The sequence below is a fragment of the Chenopodium album genome, chromosome 14 (genome assembly GCF_948465745.1).
Source record: "Chenopodium album chromosome 14, dcCheAlbu1.1, whole genome shotgun sequence".
NCBI lineage: Eukaryota > Viridiplantae > Streptophyta > Magnoliopsida > Caryophyllales > Amaranthaceae > Chenopodium > Chenopodium album.
The window spans coordinates 20798352-20816548 of NC_137847.1; the positions used below are offsets into that span (position 1 = coordinate 20798352).

General features: G+C 35.9%; 1 protein-coding gene across 2 annotated transcripts; it reads left to right on the forward strand.

Annotated features, from left to right (window-relative positions):
- Positions 1 to 7857: 7857 nt before the first annotated feature.
- Positions 7858 to 17957, forward strand: LOC145580135 (protein argonaute 1-like). Of its 2 annotated transcripts, none has more exons than XM_081637494.1 (22): positions 7858 to 7996; positions 8916 to 9670; positions 9754 to 9962; positions 10046 to 10195; positions 10289 to 10422; positions 10513 to 10622; positions 11000 to 11106; positions 11234 to 11372; positions 11463 to 11579; positions 12283 to 12390; positions 12978 to 13049; positions 13557 to 13679; positions 13850 to 14024; positions 14100 to 14359; positions 14660 to 14802; positions 14902 to 14964; positions 15045 to 15108; positions 15195 to 15330; positions 15415 to 15488; positions 15599 to 15693; positions 17399 to 17430; positions 17531 to 17957. In XM_081637494.1, the coding sequence occupies exons 2-22, from the start codon at positions 8975 to 8977 to the stop codon at positions 17749 to 17751; spliced, it is 3228 nt and encodes a 1075-aa protein (XP_081493620.1). In that variant the 5' UTR covers positions 7858 to 7996; positions 8916 to 8974; the 3' UTR covers positions 17752 to 17957. The 2 variants fall into 2 exon arrangements, with proteins under 2 accessions (XP_081493620.1, XP_081493619.1); XM_081637493.1 differs by having other exon boundaries at positions 8967 to 9670.
- The last annotated feature ends 240 nt before the right edge of the window (positions 17958 to 18197 follow it).

Genomic DNA, 18197 nt, shown 5'->3' on the forward strand with positions numbered 1-18197 from the left:
TAAACCTACCTTAAAGGTAACAAATAACCTATAACTAACACACACTAATTCTAAGGTAATAGCATACCATTACAAAAGCAAATAATCTATAACCAACACACGTTACAAAGATATTCAGCATATTATAACCATCATACAATAGCAATGAATTCTAAGGTAGTAACATACCAGCAAATTCAGCACATGTTGATTAGCCAGGTTGTACTCAACTATATCCTATCACAAAGCTACATGTACAAAGGAAAACAAGAATTAGAACCTAGGAAAATGATCAAGTCAAGCAAAGTAAGTGCTGATCACTACAACAAAGAGTAAACACACACATATACTAATCAAGTTTAGCAAAATAAATACTGATCTCTACAACAAGAACAAACAAACAGGTATATAAGATCCAGTCTACAATAACCAGTAATTAACATGAACAGAATGATAAATTAACAACAATAATCTAGCTCTGCAGCTATACCAATTAGTAAACAAAACGATAAATTAAAACACTAGTGTTTACATCATTGTTATTATAAATACGAGCACACTGTAAATATACCAATTAGTCTTATCCTTACTTCATTCTCCCCAAAAAATAAAGGAAAAAATAATACACCTTAACACAGAAGATATTTGACAAGATGAAAGAAACACACCTTAACAGACCAAAGCCTAACATTGAGCTATATAAAATAACCAAAAGAACACACATTACAACCATCAAACAACTGTTTAAGAAAAAATCAGGAACTAAACAGAATAAAGAACATGTTAGTTCAAAACAAAATGGAACCATCAACAATGACCACCACCATTTAAAGTAGATTATTATTCTTAAAAGTATAATTTCAAAAGGAAGTCCAGTTTTCGTAGCACACTGAATCATGTCCAAAATGACCGAGTGTAGTCTTATTCAAGTACAGTAATCAAGTTCGATTTTTAGAGTTGTATAACATAATTAACCAAAGCTGATACCACTAATCAGCATTAGCACCATACCACCAAACATAATCATGCTTAGTAACAGGAAAATATAATTTTAAATTTTTTTTTTATTTATTGTAATCTAAAAGCTTTGAACGAAACCATACTATAGACACCTAAAAATGTCTCCCCAAAACCAAACCCGATGATGAACAACCTTTCACCGCCATTATTGGTCGGGTTGAGTATTTAATCTTTGGAGTGCTTAAATCCATATTCAATCCCAATACATTTCATAAACAACCCAGTTCCTAGCCCATTTCCCCAAACCACAACTTACTTTCCTCTTTTCGTGCCTTTAAACCCAAAATAATTCATTTCGTGTCCCTTAAAATCATTCATTTTATGTCATTTTTATAAAAATATTTAGACCAGTTTATTTCGGTCCATAATCTGGGTCCAATGGTTGTATAGTTGGATGGGGCTTGAAAAGTGCTTTCCAAAGATATATTATAAGCCCAAATCCGAGTTATAACGAATAAGTTGTGGCCAAAATACTAAACTGAGCCTAAACCGAACCTAAGCCCACCTTACCTACGACCCAATGATCATGTGGAGGGTCCAAAAGATTTAATCTCATTCCTAAACCAATTAGGATTAATTAGAAGCTTCTATAATTTTCTAAAAGATCTTAATTATCCTTTATGAAAAGATAAGATTAAAGAGTTTGAAATTGAATAAAATTGCTCTTTTTAAAACTCCTAATTCTATTAGAATTGAAATATGTTCAAAGATAGTCAGATATTATTTTCATGCCTAATAGTTTTTATCCAAATCTTAGATGGTTGCATAGCCCGTGAAATTATCTTTCCAATGATATATTATAATATTAATTCCAAGTTATAACGGAAAAGATATAAAAGAAATACGAAACTCTATCCAAAACTGACACCGTCCCACTATTTCGGCCATATCTATTATTATACAAAATATTTTAATTTGATTCCATTGGGTTAGAGATTAGATTTCAAGAGCTTTCCAACGACATATTATTTATCTTATTCCGATTTCTGGATCAAAAGATATGATAAAAACAAAAACCACAAAAACTGTTATCTATCGCAAGAGTTTTATTCCGATTCGAATTCGATCTTTTCTTGATTTTTCGACCTTTCTTTTTTCATTATAAATAGAATTCATATCACCCCTTTTTCAATCATCAACAAACTTGATCATCAAATCATTCTCTTCTTCCTCTTTAGCCTAAACACTAGCCTCCCTATTCTTCCATAATATTTCCCCTAAGCACTCCAAGGAGTCCATACTTGACCCGAGGTTCCATCCTTAAACAAAGGCGTGAAAGGTATAGTTAATTGAGGGTTTGGATCAAATCAACTCTACTTTTTTAATTGTTTCAATTTGATTTATATATTTATTGAAGTTACTAACAATTTATTCATGATGTAGCAATTCAAGGAAACGCGGAAAGTGAGTAATTAATCACTTAATTACTTATCTTATTTTTATTCTTGTTGCTAGTATCATGATTAGGTTAATTTATATTTGATTTGACTAACAATTTATTGTTAAATTGCTTCCAATATTAATGTTTATTGTATTATATTTTTTATGATCACCATATTGCATGTTTAAAGGGAATATGTAATTGAAAATCACGACTTATAAGATAATCTGGATAACCGATTTAGGTTCCTTTTTAATCTTGTTGTTTAATTAAGTGATCACAAATATTTTAGAATTATGTGATGCATTAATATTAATGATGAGTGTCATTTTTAGCACTCTTAGGCTAGGTTTTCTTTGTAGTCTTATGCTCGTTTTTAGTCTTTTATGTCGTGTTTTTACATAATAATGCTTGTGTTGCGTGTTTGTGTGTAAGTTTAGAGAAATGTGTGCTTTTGATGGTTTTCTTACTATTTTATTCATTTCTCGGTTATTTCTCTCGCTTCTTCGTTTCTTTGACTTGTTTTATAGGTGTGTTGAGTTCCCCGAGGTTTAATTATCAAGGAGGAAGCTCAAGCGCATTCAAGGAAGTTGATGGAGTTAAGTTCGGGAATCCAAACATGCAATTCAAACTAGCTCCGCAAGCGCAAGCTCCATGGAAGCAATGTTTTGGTTCAAAGTGTTCAAGTGCTTAGAGAATAAAAGGGTTGCCCTTCTCGCGGGCATCGCCTCGAGTGCATCGATGATAGGGATGCTCGGGAGCGCGGAGATCGATCGAGCAAGCAAAGGCAAGCCACGAGCACCACAGCAGGGGTGCGCGCGTGCAGACCTCACTGTGCGTGCGCGCAGATCCTGCTGTGCGCGCGCGCGGCTTGGGTGGTGCGCACGCACCAGGGCCCCCGATCCTCTTCGCTCGATTTTCTATTTATAGCTTTTGACTTTTCCTTTTTTACGGGAGACGACTTATCTTGTACGAGACACTTGTTTTCCAGAAATAGAAGAGAGAGAAAGTAGAGAGAGAAGCTTAGGATTACTTGATTGTACTTGAATTTGATCTTTGATTTCAACTTGATCTTGGATTTCTTCTTCAAATCAATGAAAGCTTGTGAGATTTCTTTCCTTTGAATTTACCTTTATTGCAATTTCCTTTAATTCTTGAATGTTTGATTTGAATTTTAATCTTTGCTTTAGAAATTGTTGAATGATTGATTTCTTCTTGATTAAACTTGAAATGAATATGTTTGTGATTGAATTTGCTTTGTTTTTCAATTCCACCATGATTAGTGAGTAGATTAGTTGCTAGGGAGAAGGGGGAGCATGCTTGATTGATGATTTTTGCTAGTTGATGATCCTTAATTGATTGAATTGTTGCAATTAAATTGGTTGACATAGTTGTACATGTGATTAATTAGACTAGGAGTGATCAACCTATAAGATTAATCTAGATTGCATTGCAAATTTCAATGACATGAACCCTTGATTTGAGAATTGCTTTAATTGATTGAATTTGATTGTAATTTTCCTTGTTAGCCATTCATAGTGAACCCTAGCTTGGCTTATAGGAGAGAGCTTTTGAATTCCATTAGTTGCAACTATTGTTTGTCCTTTGCAATGTTTGAATCGATTAAGTGATCCATCAATTAGCATAATCATTGAGCTTGCATGTGGAACCTATATCCCTAGTGTTTAGCATATTGAATTTCTCGATTTATCTAGCTTTCTCGATACCTTAGTTACCAACCATATCTTTCTACAATCTTCGAAGTAGCTTGACCTAGGTTATAGCTTACACCTACTCATTCCTTTGGGTTCGACCCTTGACTTACCATATACTCGTATTAGGTTGGTCGAGTGTTTATAAATTTAATTAGTTTGGCTCTAGGAAAGGGTAGAAAACGACCTACATTTTCCTTATGTCAATTAAACCAGTTTAGCATAATAATAGATTGGAGCAAATTGAATTTTTGTTTGTATGCCTTTGAGATCGCAGGAATTACTTTTCATTATAAGAATCGAGTAGAGGCCAATACGGGCGAATGTGACTCCATGACTCACTTCGTACCATCATCCCCGATCCTCCTTTCGTGGTTCCGAACCATATGGAGTTAGTAATCTCATGGATTATGAATGGGGTGTAACATTCACGAGTCAATCGTTTTTGCCTATCGTTGTCCCTTTATCGTGGTTGCGTTTTATGATCCGTGAACAGTTTACAAGTTCCTTAAAAACTTGTTGGCGGCTCCCTACTTTCCTTGTCCTTAATCGTATTCCCTACTTTCCTTGTCCCTAATCGTATTATGTCAATTCCCACTTCCTATGAGTGCCAAGCATATTCACACATGCTTTAACGTAGGCGCACTTCAAATGACGCCTACACATACCAACAGAAACTAAGAACATGAAGAAAGCACAATACAATAATTCTAAATCAAACTAAGGTATATATATAGGCAGATGGCAAGGGTATACTGCAAAGAAAGCAAAAAAAAAATTAAATGCATAAAATACGTACACAAACGTACCGAGGTAAAACAGGTTTGCACCAAACAAAGCAGCTCACACTGTTCACTGAACAGTTGAGGTATGGGCAAGCCAGGACACCCTACCATAAACCAGCCACCCTAAATGGCTAAATGTGTACAATTCACCATAGACTCTAATTTAATACATATGTACCCATAACAACTCCCATAACACTAATCACCATTTAACCTCACAAATATAATCCGCCACAAAATTATTCTCCTAAATCCAAACACTGCATAAACACAATGGCCTAAGCATAAGATGTATGTAATCTAATACAATAGGTGATTAAGAAGTAATCAATCATCCTGTTTGTAACCAGCTCATTGTTGACATATGATATATTCCCCTTGATGCTTAATCAATCACTTCTTTTTTTTTTTTTTTTTTTTTGAAGAAGAAGAAATGCTTAATCAATCACTTAAATATATCTAATCACTAATTATCCTAGAAATAAAGCAATCAACTTAATCACCATAGCTGAAACAACTAACTTATACAAAATTCATCAAGGGTAAATCAAATTTAACCACCATGGCTTAAACCTTTATTATGTAAAACTTTCTTAAACAAAATCACTAACTAATCTCTACATAGGCTGCTAACTTAAAACAAAATTAATCAATCACTAATTATCCTAGAAATAATAAGCAATCAACTTAATCACCATAGCTAAAACAACTAACTTATACGAAATTCATCAAGGATAAATCAAATTTAATCACCATGGCTTAAACCTTTATGGAAAACTTAAAAAAAAATTACCTTTCTTTAAAAAAAGAAATTACTAACCATTGTATACATAAGAAAACCATCTTAATCACCATGGTTGAACTTTAATTATTCACTAAACAAAGCAATTCGTGGGCAACACAAACTACTAACCCATGTGGTGAACACAGCTCCCAATTTGCTGACTCAACAAGCATTTGCCCAATCACCAAATGGAAATGGAATTACACTCAAATGCAATACACTCAAACTCCTAAACTTTTGCCAGCCTTATGAACATTGAATTTCATTGACTGCACACTCATATCACTATTACTTTCATGTTTGACAAATTTCCACTTTTTGATGAGTAAGGATAATACATCTAGAAGGAGAAGATGAAATGTGTGAGCGCTTGAAACTGGATCCAAAATTGAAGCTCTAAAAAAGGGGATATGTTTGGAATCAAGATGATTAATAGTAGACAACAATATTGCTTGATATCTCAGTCTATTAGAAAAAATGATACCATATATAATAGATCTGGAAAGAGAATTTAAGATGAAACAAGTGAGCATTTGAAGCTAGATTTGACATTAAAGCTCTAAATAAGGGAATATGTTCAATGTTAACTAAGCATTTTGATTTTTGTTTTGTTTTTTTTCCTTCTTCTTCCTACTATCTTATAATATAAGGGGCCTTATGGTTGGGGTTAATAATCAAAGGGAAAGGAAATGAACATGGTTCATTTCCTTTATTGCTGTTTGTTTGTCATTTTATTCATTCCCTTTACCCATTTTTATTTTTGATTTTACTCAAAATCCTTCTACATTGTTTCCCCACCCCCCTAGACTTTTGCATTCCCTTTCCCCAGCCACCACTACACCAGCCACTACCTTACCTAGTTACCCCCACCGCCCAGCCACCATGCCGGAACTCGCCGCACCTTCCTCTCCCCTCGCCGAAACCCGTTGCACCTCTCCCTCTCCTCCCTGAAAAACTTCCCTCGCCCACGTAAACCCTAGAAATCGTCCACCTACCCAAGCAACGACACAAGCCAAGCTACGACACAAGCCAGCCCACGCAAACCCAGCCTCTCCGCCGCCTAAGATTCCGACACAAGCCACGAGGAGCAGCAAGTTCGCGATTTTAAGATTCGCGATTTCCAACACAAGCTACGATGGACAACGGTTTTTAGGGGGCGGCGAGGTGGTGGGGGAGGTGCAAGTATGGGCGGCGAGTTTAAGTGAGGGGGTGGCCGGCGGTGGAGTGGCTAGAAAAGTGGGAAAGAGGGGTTGTGTGGTGGTGGTGGTGGTGATTCCCTTTGTTTTGTAAAACAAACATCATACTACATAGAAAGGGTTTCATTCCATTCTCTTTCATTCCCTTTGCTTATTCCATTCCGATTACCCTCTGCAAACCAAACAATATACTTCATAGAATGGGTTTCATTTCATTCTCTTTCATTCCCTTTGTTCATTCCTTGATATTAATACAACTATTTAGTTTTATTGTAACAATTTTGGAGTGATTATATTTATTTATTTAACTAGCCAAGAATCAAACATCCACCTACAAAGCTAATGCAAGTAGTTGACCAAAACAACTAAATAAAACAGCCAATAATCAATCACCAAGCATGCCTTAAATCTATCACAAATTGCCCCTAAAAGCTAATACAAATAGTTGATCAGAATAACTTAAAAAAACAGTCGGCAATCAATCGCCAAACAAGCCCTAAATCTATCACAAATTGCCCCTAAAAGCTAATACATATAGTTAATCAGAAAAACTAAAAAAACAATTGACAATCAGTCTCCAAACAAGTCCTAAATCTATTACAAATTGCCCCTAAAAGCTAATATATATAGTTAATCAGAAAAACTAAAAAAAACAATTGACAATCAGTCTCCAAACAAGCCCTAAATCTATCACAAATTGCCCTTGAGAGTTCCATCATATGTGAAGTTTGGAAGCAAAAATCCTAAGAAAAGACCCATCCAACTTGTCGAATTTACACAATGCCACGTACTCATATAATTCCACATCACCAACAAAGAGGTCCCACGCATAATCCCATTGGGGTCACTTCTTCCAATCCTGCCACTCCCACATCATCACCAAACACATTCATCCAAACACTTAAAAACAAATCCTTTAAGGGGTAAAATGGTCATTTCACAATCCCATTTCTGGCTTTATATACTGCATTTCTTCATAGATTATTGGCTTTTGGTTAGAAGACGCCGTTTTAAATTCATTTTCGCTATTTTCTCTCTCCTCCTTTTCGCTCTCTCTCCACTCTCTGTCGGGTACTCGGCGGCGAGAGGAAATTGTTTCCGATAGTGCAAAAATCGTGTCTTTTTAGGTCAAATCAGCGGTATTTTTCTTCAATTTTTGCTGTATTTTTGCTCTGATTTTATGGATCTAATTTATCTCTTCTGTGATTTTGTTGAATTGCTTGCATTCCGATTTTAAAGTCGGTTTTTTTTTTTTTTGCCCTAAGTTGTTGTTCTGGGTTTGTTTGAGTTTTGTTAGATCGTTGTGCTTTTCTTCGCAATTTGGATCTTATTTTGTGTTTTTTGTTGATGTTTTTGATGTTTGATTTTGTTGGTTTTGTGCAATTATAGCGTTACTTTTGGGGATTTTTTTGGTTAGGGTTTGGTTATTTTTATATCGGCTGTGTACTTGTTTGGTTTGTAATTGTGCGATATTGAAATTTGTTACTTTTGATTTGATGATGTTTTGAATTCTGTTTATAAAAATCTGTGTTTTTGTGTGTTTAGATTTTAATGGGTTTTCTTTTTTTTTTTTTTTTTTTTGTTTGTGTTGTGTTTATGCTGTTGCTGTTTGTGTAATTTTGATTCTGTGTATACATTCATAAAGTGTCGTTTTTTTTGGCTTGAGAATGATGGCTTTGTTACTATTTATGTCGTTTTTCCAACTTTGTTTTGTTTGCTTGCTTTGCTGTTGTTGATGATGGTTGAGCATATGGAATGAATTGTGTGTTTTGCACTCCTTTAAATTTCCTCTTTAACCTTTAATCTAATTCCATGTCCTTGCGACAAGTTGTATGATGCACATTAGTCATTTGAATCAAATCGCTTTGGATTATCGTTCTTTTTACTATGACTTGGTAAAACATGCATTGTATACCTGTTGAAGCTCTTTTTTCTGTTGTTCATTATTGGTTTATTTTCAAGTTTGTGTTTTTTTGTTAGTGGGAGGAATTTTTGTTTTGCTTTAAGTTTTGTTGTTCTAAGTGTATCGATATGCTGGGTGGCTGTTGTATGTGATAGGTATTTTTTGTCTCGGTGATTTATTGAAGCTTTTCATATTTGTTGAAGCAGTTGGCGAAATGGTGAGGAAGAAGAGAACTGAACAACATGGGGAAGGAGAGAGCTCTCATCCCCAGCAAGCTGGAGGAAGTGGTGGAAGAGGTGGAGGTGGTCAATCTATGCCACCACAACAAGCTGCTGGTGGTCACCCAGGTGGAGGAAGAGGTTGGGGGCCCCAGGGACAAGGAGGTCGTGGAGGATATGGCGGCCAGCGTGGTGGCGGCCAGCGTGGTGGCATGTCCTCGCAACAGTCTGGTGGATCTGCAGAGTACCAAGGCAGGGGTGCTCAGCAACATCCACGAGGTGGGGCCCCACCTCAGCGCCGCGGTGGTACTGGTGCTGGTGGTGGCCGTGGTGGTGGTCCTATCAGTGGGTCCTATCGCCCTTCAGTTCCCGAGCTGCACCAAGCTTCCCAGGGTTCCTACCAACCTGGGGGTCAGCCTATTCAAGCGATGACTCCTGGAAAGCCGGCAGAACAGGGTGAGGCCAGTTCGTCTGTGTCCCCTTTGCAGGCTGGATCATCCCAGGTTCAGCAGCAGTTTGAACAACTGTCTGTTGAAGAGCCATCTTCTCAGGCTATTCAGCCTTTGCCTGCTAGTAGCAAGTCAGTGAGGTTCCCCCTTCGTCCTGGGAAGGGTAGCACTGGCACCAGGTGCATTGTGAAAGCGAATCACTTCTTTGCTGAATTGCCTGATAAGGATTTGCACCAATACGATGTAATAATTATCTCTATCTATTTGTCTCTCTTTCATTCCTTTGTATCTCTATGTGCTGTTTACATGATTGGTAATTGTTACAGGTTTCAATCGTGCCAGAGGTGACATCGCGGGGTGTGAACCGTGCTGTTATGGCACAATTGGTGAAGTTGTATAGAGAATCTCATCTTGGAAGGCGACTTCCGGCTTATGATGGAAGAAAAAGTCTATATACTGCAGGCCCTCTACCATTTACCAGTAAAGAATTTAGAATTACGCTTGTTGATGAGGATGATGGAACTGGGGCACCAAGGTCTGGTCTATACATTGGTTTCTCATTATATAAATGTTTGATGTGGTTGGTTATTTGTTAAGGTGTGATATTGTTTGTAGCAGGAGAGAGAGAGAGTTTAAGGTTGTGATCAAGCTGGCTGCACGAGTAGACTTGCACCATTTGGGGATGTTTCTGCAAGGAAGGCAGGCTGATGCACCTCAGGAGGCTCTCCAGGTTCTTGACATAGTATTGCGTGAATTGCCTACCACGCGGTGCGTTCTCGTTTTGCTTCATTTTTTTGGTGCAGTTGTATCTGGTTACCTTTATGTTTTTGCACTTACATGGTTGTTATCTCAAATCTGCAGTTATTCACCAGTAGGTCGCTCTTTTTACTCTCCCCATCTAGGGCGGAGGCAGCCGCTGGGAGAGGGTTTAGAAAGCTGGCGTGGATTTTATCAGAGTATCCGACCGACTCAGATGGGTCTATCTTTGAATATAGGTTAATTTCATGATACTGCCTGTATTTTAATTTATATCAATCAGCTATGTTTTCTTCCTTTTATGCTAAATATTTTAATGTGGTTTGCAGATATGTCTTCCACTGCTTTCATTGAGCCATTGCCTGTCATTGACTTTGTGACCCAGCTGCTGAACCGGGATGTTACTTCTAGGCCATTGTCCGATTCTGATCGAGTGAAGGCAAGTTTGTTCTATCTTTTCCCTTTGTGTTTTGCATCTCTCTCAAATGTATATATAACACTTACCCAATAAGTACCATTAATCTTTTTTATTTTACTTTGATTATTTTTTTATTTAAATTTCTGACATTTGTTATTGGGAAGATAAAGATGGGAATGGGATGGTGAGAGTAAACTGAGGAGTGGTTGATGTGTTAATTTCCTTGGAAAAAAGGCTGTGGGGTTGTCATTTATAATTATATGCTTGTATGTGCGGATTGCCTTTTGGCTAGCTTATAATATGTTTTCCTAGGAAAAACTTAATGCATAGTTTTCCCTATTCTGCTCTGCCTTAATAGATTTTATTTCTTATTTTTTCATTTCTTTTGGTGACAACAGATTAAGAAGGCTCTAAGAGGGGTTAAGGTTGAGGTTACACACCGTGGTAATATGCGTAGAAAATACAGAATTTCTGGACTAACTTCCCAGGCAACAAGAGAACTCACGTAAGGCCTTCTTGATTGTTTTCAATTTGCCTGCTTCAAAAATAGAAAACAAATTATTTAGCTGTTCTGATTTTTTATATGCTTTCAAATGTTGATCATGCTTATTTTTTCTACTATTTTGGTTTAGTTTTCCTGTTGATGAAAGGGGAACGATGAAGTCAGTTGTGGAGTATTTCTATGAGACCTACGGATTTGTAATCCAACACACACAGTGGCCATGTCTTCAAGTTGGGAACCAACAGAGGCCAAATTATTTGCCCATGGAGGTTGTTAGCTGTGTGATCATCATTTCTTGCGTCTGTATGAATTAACATTTAATCCTCCTATGAGTGTCTGATGGGTACCTTATTATGTAGGTTTGCAAGATTGTTGAAGGGCAACGATATTCTAAAAGATTAAATGAAAGACAAATCACAGCTTTGCTGAAGGTTACTTGTCAACGTCCTCAAGAGAGGGAGCGTGACATTGTTCAGGTTTGTCTCATGGGTGCTCATGTACCTGCTTTTGTTTTATCCTTCTCCTTATTGTTTGCTTCTCTCTCTTTTTTTTATTTTTTTATTTTTTAATATATATATATATATATATATATATATATATTTTTATTTTTTATTTAATTTTTTCGAGTAATTTGTAAAATTAAATTCGTCCCTCCTAAATCATACTTCATATTTTATCAAAAGTGGGCATGTGGCTTGGTTTATCTGACTATCTTTGTTGCTTACTTGTACCATTGTCATGCTTGTACTAGCTTGGCTGTGTAACTGTCTTTTTTTCCTAACACGTTGGTATGCCCCTTTTTGTTTGGGGATTCATGTTTGAGGTTTGCCCTTTTTATCATTTATCTCATTTTATGGATTTTCTTGTTGGGCTAAACTAATTCGATATCTTTGGATGATATGTAAAGAAAATATGACATGTTTAGTTCGAAAGTGGTCTTCCTCAAATGTATATAAAATTTTTTCGGTGATCTTTTGTGGTTACAGTCAGCACTTTACTAATTCGATACCTTTGGAAGATATATAACGAAAATAGGACTTGTTTTGTTTGAAAGTGGTATTCCTCAAATGGATATAAAATTTTTTCGGTGATCTTTTGTGGTTACAGCCAGCACTTTACTTACAAGTGTGATGCTATTCACTGTTAATTTACCACTGTTCCTTGTTGCTTCTTTTTCAGACTGTCCATCACAATGCATATCATGCTGATCCTTATGCCCAAGAATTTGGGATTAAAATTGATGAGAGGCTTGCTAGTGTTGAAGCACGTGTTCTTCCTGCTCCGTGGGTATGTAATGTAAAATTGTTGTATTTGGTCAAGATATTATCCTGCTAGTGTTTATATTGTTCAATCAAATCAATCATTATGTGAAGGAGCTAGCAAGGATCAAAATGAGTTAGATATAATAGAAAGGACTATATGAATTATGAAGAACAAATTTGATTAGTAATTTCTAAATAAATTGTTGTGAATTCATAGTGGATAATGATTTGAAAGAATCATTTTGTTTTCACCTGCATGTTGTGATGCGTAACTGTGCTTAGGGTATTTTTTCTCATTTAGGTGGTTAGTGTTAATTTAATAATCAATTGTAGAGCAAATAGTAATCTTGGGTGGGTACACCGCACCCTGGTGTATATTAAAAACGTATATGAAATTGTATGGAATCAAGAATATACTACGGTTATTTTCCATTAAAAACAGATATCTGCTTTATTGTGCTTTTTTTTATTCCTTTTATTTTTTTTTTTTTTTTGGGGGGGGGGGGGTGGAGCGGTAAAAGCTCAAAATTTCCAAATCACTGCAGGTTCATCTCACTGAAATTAATCTAAAATATGCTGTTGATTGTAACTTTCTTTTTCTTTTTTTTGCAGCTCAAATACCATGATAGTGGTAGGGAGAAGAACTGTCTACCCCAAGTTGGTCAGTGGAATATGATGAACAAAGTAATTTTTTGGCCCATTTTGCATTTTCAATTGTTCACTGTCCAGTCCTAGGCAGAGTGATCTTGTTTAAATTGGTTGAGTTATAGTTGTTCTTGAGGTTATGCTAGCATGATGTATGTTACTTATTTTTGTTTATTTATCTGCCTATTTCTTTTTTTTTAACATGCAGAATTCCTGTCTGGTGGTTATTTGAGTAAATATGTACTCAAGTCTTTAATTGTGGCTGATGCTTGTATGTATCATATTGGTGTGGAACCATGTCTTTTTCAAACCATGTCTTTTTCGAAACATGTATTATATTTGCGTTGCTAACTTTCTTATATCATCAATGAATTGGAATTCTTATCATTCTGAATGATTTCTCTCCATGTTCTGCCGTATTGTTTTGATTAAATGTGCCTTGTTCCTGTTGATAATTGAAAGGGATTATGCTGAAATTAGGTAGCAAAATACATTTAGGCTTCCTTGTGTCATGATTGGTATTTATTCTTTTATTTTTTTCGACAGAAAATGGTTAACGGGGGAACAGTGAACAATTGGTTCTGCATAAATTTTTCACGCAATGTGCAAGATGGTGTTGCTCGTAGTTTCTGCTCTGAGCTTGCGCAAATGTGTCATATTTCTGGCATGGTAAGTATCTTCTACAGTATTCTTTGATGTTTGTGGACTCAATGTTCAATTTTTCTGTTATGTTATGATATGCTATAACTCATGTTCTCTTTCCTTGCTCTTATTTTCATTTTTTTCTATGGTGGCTTTTTTTTTTTTTTTTTTTTACTTTTTCTTGTGTATATTCTCAGAGCTACAATCCAGAACCTGTACTTCCAGGTATCTCTGCTCGCCCAGACCAGGTTGAAAAGGCTTTAAAAACTCGATATCATGATGCCATGACTGCTATGAGTAAATCGCAGCAACAGAAAAAAGAGATTGATTTGCTTATAGTCATTCTTCCCGATAACAATGGCTCTCTCTATGGTAATAACTATTAGTATTGAGTGCAATATAGTTACTTTTAATGATTTCGTAACTGATTAATTTCTTGTTTTTCAGGTGATCTGAAAAGGATTTGTGAAACTGAACTTGGAATTGTTTCACAATGTTGCTTGACCAAACATGTGTTTAAGATGAGTAAGCAATATTTGGCAAATGTTGCTCTGAAAATTAATGTGAAGGTTGGTGGAAGGAACACTGTCCTTGTTGATGCAATATCAAGACGCATACCACTTGTCAGCGACCGACCAACCATTATATTTGGTGCTGATGTTACCCATCCTCACCCCGGAGAAGATTCCAGTCCATCCATTGCTGCTGTACGTATCTTTGTGTTTGCTCTTTTATACTGCCCCATCCAGATTAACTTTTCTGCTTTTATTTTTTTAATTTCTTTATTTCTTCTTTGAATAAAATATTTGACCAATTTTAAAATTCTTTTCGAAGATGAATCTGCACATTTGCCTGTTTATATTTGATATACGAAGTATGCTGGTCTTAGGATCTGGACTGGGAGTTGTTTGCTGTAATGCTTTGCTTTTTTCCCTTTTTTTAATTTTTTAATTTTTTTTTTTTTTTTTTTTTCCGGTCAAACTTAAACAAATGTCCTGTGGTTTCAGGTTGTTGCCTCTCAAGATTGGCCTGAAGTCACAAAGTATGCTGGTCTGGTATCTGCTCAAGCACATCGTCAAGAGCTGATCCAAGATTTGTACAAAACCTGGCAAGATCCCAGCAGGGGGCAAATTACCGGAGGAATGATCAAGTATTATAGCTGCTTGTGCTACTGACTTTTCCCTTCTTTCGAGATATATATAAATTTGGCATTAACTTATGCATTTCAAAATTTTCCTTTGTTTTGTAGGGAACTCCTCATATCTTTCCGTAGGTCAACAGGCCACAAACCACTGAGGATCATATTTTACAGGTTCTCTTTTACATTTTATTTCTGTTTGTTTGATTTGGTCTTGTGCTTTTTCCTTGACCCTTTCTGTTATCTGCGTGAAGGGATGGGGTGAGCGAGGGTCAATTTTATCAAGTGTTGCTGTATGAACTTGATGCTATTCGAAAGGTCAAACTTCCTTCCTTTAGTTTACGTTTGACACCAAATTTTGTTGGCATCATTTATTGACCTTTTATTTGTCACTGTTCTAGCAGGCATGTGCTTCGTTGGAGCCAGATTACCAACCACCTGTGACATTTGTTGTGGTCCAAAAGCGTCATCATACAAGACTATTTGCCAACAACCATCATGATCGAAACTCAGTTGATAGGAGTGGAAACATATTGCCTGGTCATTATTCTGTACTTTCATTTTTGAATGGCCAGATCTAATATTTTAATCTGTTTTATGATACCGCTTTGTTTGATGTTGCAGGTACTGTTGTTGATTCTAAGATATGTCACCCAACTGAATTTGACTTTTACCTATGTAGTCATGCTGGCATTCAGGTTTTTCCTTGCACCTTGCAGAGCTCAATTGTTGTATATTTCATCTTATGATGGATTTTAATTTGTTTAAAGCTTTTGGATTCTAACTTTGTATCTGTTCATGATTGTAGGGTACTAGCAGGCCAGCACATTATCATGTCTTGTGGGATGAAAATAACTTTACAGCTGATGAGTTACAGTCCTTGACGAATAACCTATGCTATACGTAAGTTCCTTGGGTTATCTGCATTGTCTCTGTTTGTTTGATAGTGTTTGTGTTTCTTAGTCCTACTAGCTTATTTTCTGTGTATTCTGTAGTAAAGTTACCCACTTCCCACAAGTTTATATAGAGGGGAAGAGGTAAGAGGGAGTTGCAAAATTGGTTTTTTTTTATTTTTTAAATTTATTTTTACTGTAGAGATTCTCTCTCCTCAATTGAATTGTGTTCCACTTTTTAGATACTGCTTTGAGTGCTTCCCCATGATTCTTTAGCTTGCCCTTTTCTTTTCATTTCTTTCGTTGCTGGTAGACTAGTCTTTGCTGAGAATTCTTTTCTCCTTGTCTGATAAGACCGTAAGATGTTGAGGAAGAAGAATTTTGGTACTTAGGATTTACTGTTCTAAAAGGTTGAAAAAGGGGTTAGGGGTATAGTATGTAATTTTTTTTTACTGGTTTTCATTGGTTATTGGTTGAAAAGAAGGCTATTCTAGTGGTCATTTGCTTCACATAGGATGTAAACATTCCCATAAATCAAATTCATGGGGACTTGGTTAAAGTTACTTGGTTAGCCCCTAGTGGGACTATGTAAGCCACTTTCTTGAGTTTGTGTCAACCAAACAGCTACTTAATTGGAATAAAATGGTCAATTGATTTTGCCATTAAACCTTTTCCTTGATTTTTAGCTGTTGGACGTCTGTCTTAATAATTTTAATTTTCTTGCCTTTTCCCTTTTTTTTTTTTTTTTAATATATATCTTTTTTGTAGAAAACAAATTCCATATATTATTTTTGTTTATGATGATTAATTTAGTATGCAGAAAAATTATTTTATCTTCTTTTCAAAAGCCGCACTTCTTCCTGCGATGTGAATATTCCCCCTTCAGTTATTATGATTGACCTTTGATGTAGTTGTCTTTGAGGGAGGTTGAGAAATTAAATGTTAGTATTGATCTGTGTGACATTAGGTTTTTAATCTTTACTTTGGTGTGAGACTTATTTTGCCAACTCTGGTGGTTAATAAAAAGTAGCTAAATGAAGGCCTATTGAATTTTTTGAATTAATGTAGAATATGCCAATTGCTCCCTCACTTTCTTGTTCAATTGCAAGTTCTGATTTGATTTAGCTCAGAATGTTGAATTATGATATGAGAGGACAAGGTTTTGTAGTTATGTATTTGTAGCATATGTTAGAATTTCATTGTGAAAGCTCGACAGTATTGTAGTCATTAAGGCTTAAGTTCTTTAATTAAATGGAAAGAGGTTTGAAGATTTTTGATGAGTAAGGACTAAGGAGTAAGATTGGATCAGTTGTCAAACTTGAGTAATTTAAGTAGAGTGAGAGGGTTCTGAGCTTTTGACCAAGTGTCAATTGTAGTGTATACATTAGTATTTTGACAAAAAAGCTTCGAGTAGCTTGTTGTTTTTCCGATTTTTTTACTTAAATCAGTTTTCCTACCATCTGAAATATGTTTTTTAGCTAGTACTTGGTATGGTTATTATTATCTCTAGCTGTGCATGAGATGCCTTAAACTGTATAGTTACTTTTGCATGAAGTCTTTGCTAGCTATATTTGACGAAGGCACTGTTGAATTGAGAGGGAAAACTGTATTTGTATTAGACATCTGCTTGTTTATAAATTTAAATCTCCTCTTTCTTTGTTTTTTAAACATACTTTCTTTTTGGCTATTGGGCTGATGGTGTCAACTTTTGACAGATATGCAAGGTGTACTCGATCTGTTTCAATCGGTTAGTCTTTCTTCCTTGTCTTAATGATTTCATGATAGTCTTGTATGGTATACTTCAGTATTCAGTACTCCTATTCTAATATTTTTCACCTATCTGACAGTTCCACCGGCTTATTATGCCCATCTTGCTGCATTTCGTGCTCGCTTCTACATGGAGCCAGAGACCTCAGACAGTGGCTCCATGACTAGTGGGGCTGCTGCTGGTCGTGGAGGCATGGCTGCTGCTGGTGGACGAAGTACAAGATCGCCCACTTCTAATGCTGCTGTGCGACCTCTTCCTGTTCTGAAAGAGAATGTCAAGAAAGTCATGTTTTACTGTTGAAACTTGAAAGTCTTCAATATGGTTTGCTGAATTAACTTATGAATTGGGTCTTGGATGTTTGGAGAAATACTGCTTCACGTTTTTATTGGCCTGTGTGTTATGATTTGCATTTGTGTGTGAAACCCGTTAGTGTTTTACTCGTCTCAAGTACTTTGAGTGCACCTTGTCTGAAATATTTGATTAATTTGATGTGGTGTTTAACTTTATGAATGCTGGTTTCCCTCTATTTTTTTTTATTTTTATTTTTATTGTTTTTTAATTTAGTTTTTCTTTTTTTGGTATTAGTAAAAACGCAATAACGAAGGTCCTTTTATAGCCTTAACAGCTAGATTATGAGCACTATAAATCTCATTGCATTCCCTCATAAATACAGTAATGGCACAAGGCAGACTTGGCAATAACACTACAACTAAAAGTATGACTAGCCTTCTTCCTAGGGTAGTTCG

Bases quoted from the DNA above. Each gene is read 5' to 3' on its own strand.
- LOC145580135 (XM_081637494.1), top strand. From the start codon at position 8,975: ATGGTGAGGAAGAAGAGAACTGAACAACATGGGGAAGGAGAGAGCTCT. The intron at 15,109-15,194 runs GTCAAACTTCCT...CTGTTCTAGCAG, and splicing joins AACTTGATGCTATTCGAAAG to GCATGTGCTTCGTTGGAGCC. The intron at 15,331-15,414 runs GTCATTATTCTG...TTGATGTTGCAG, and splicing joins GAGTGGAAACATATTGCCTG to GTACTGTTGTTGATTCTAAG.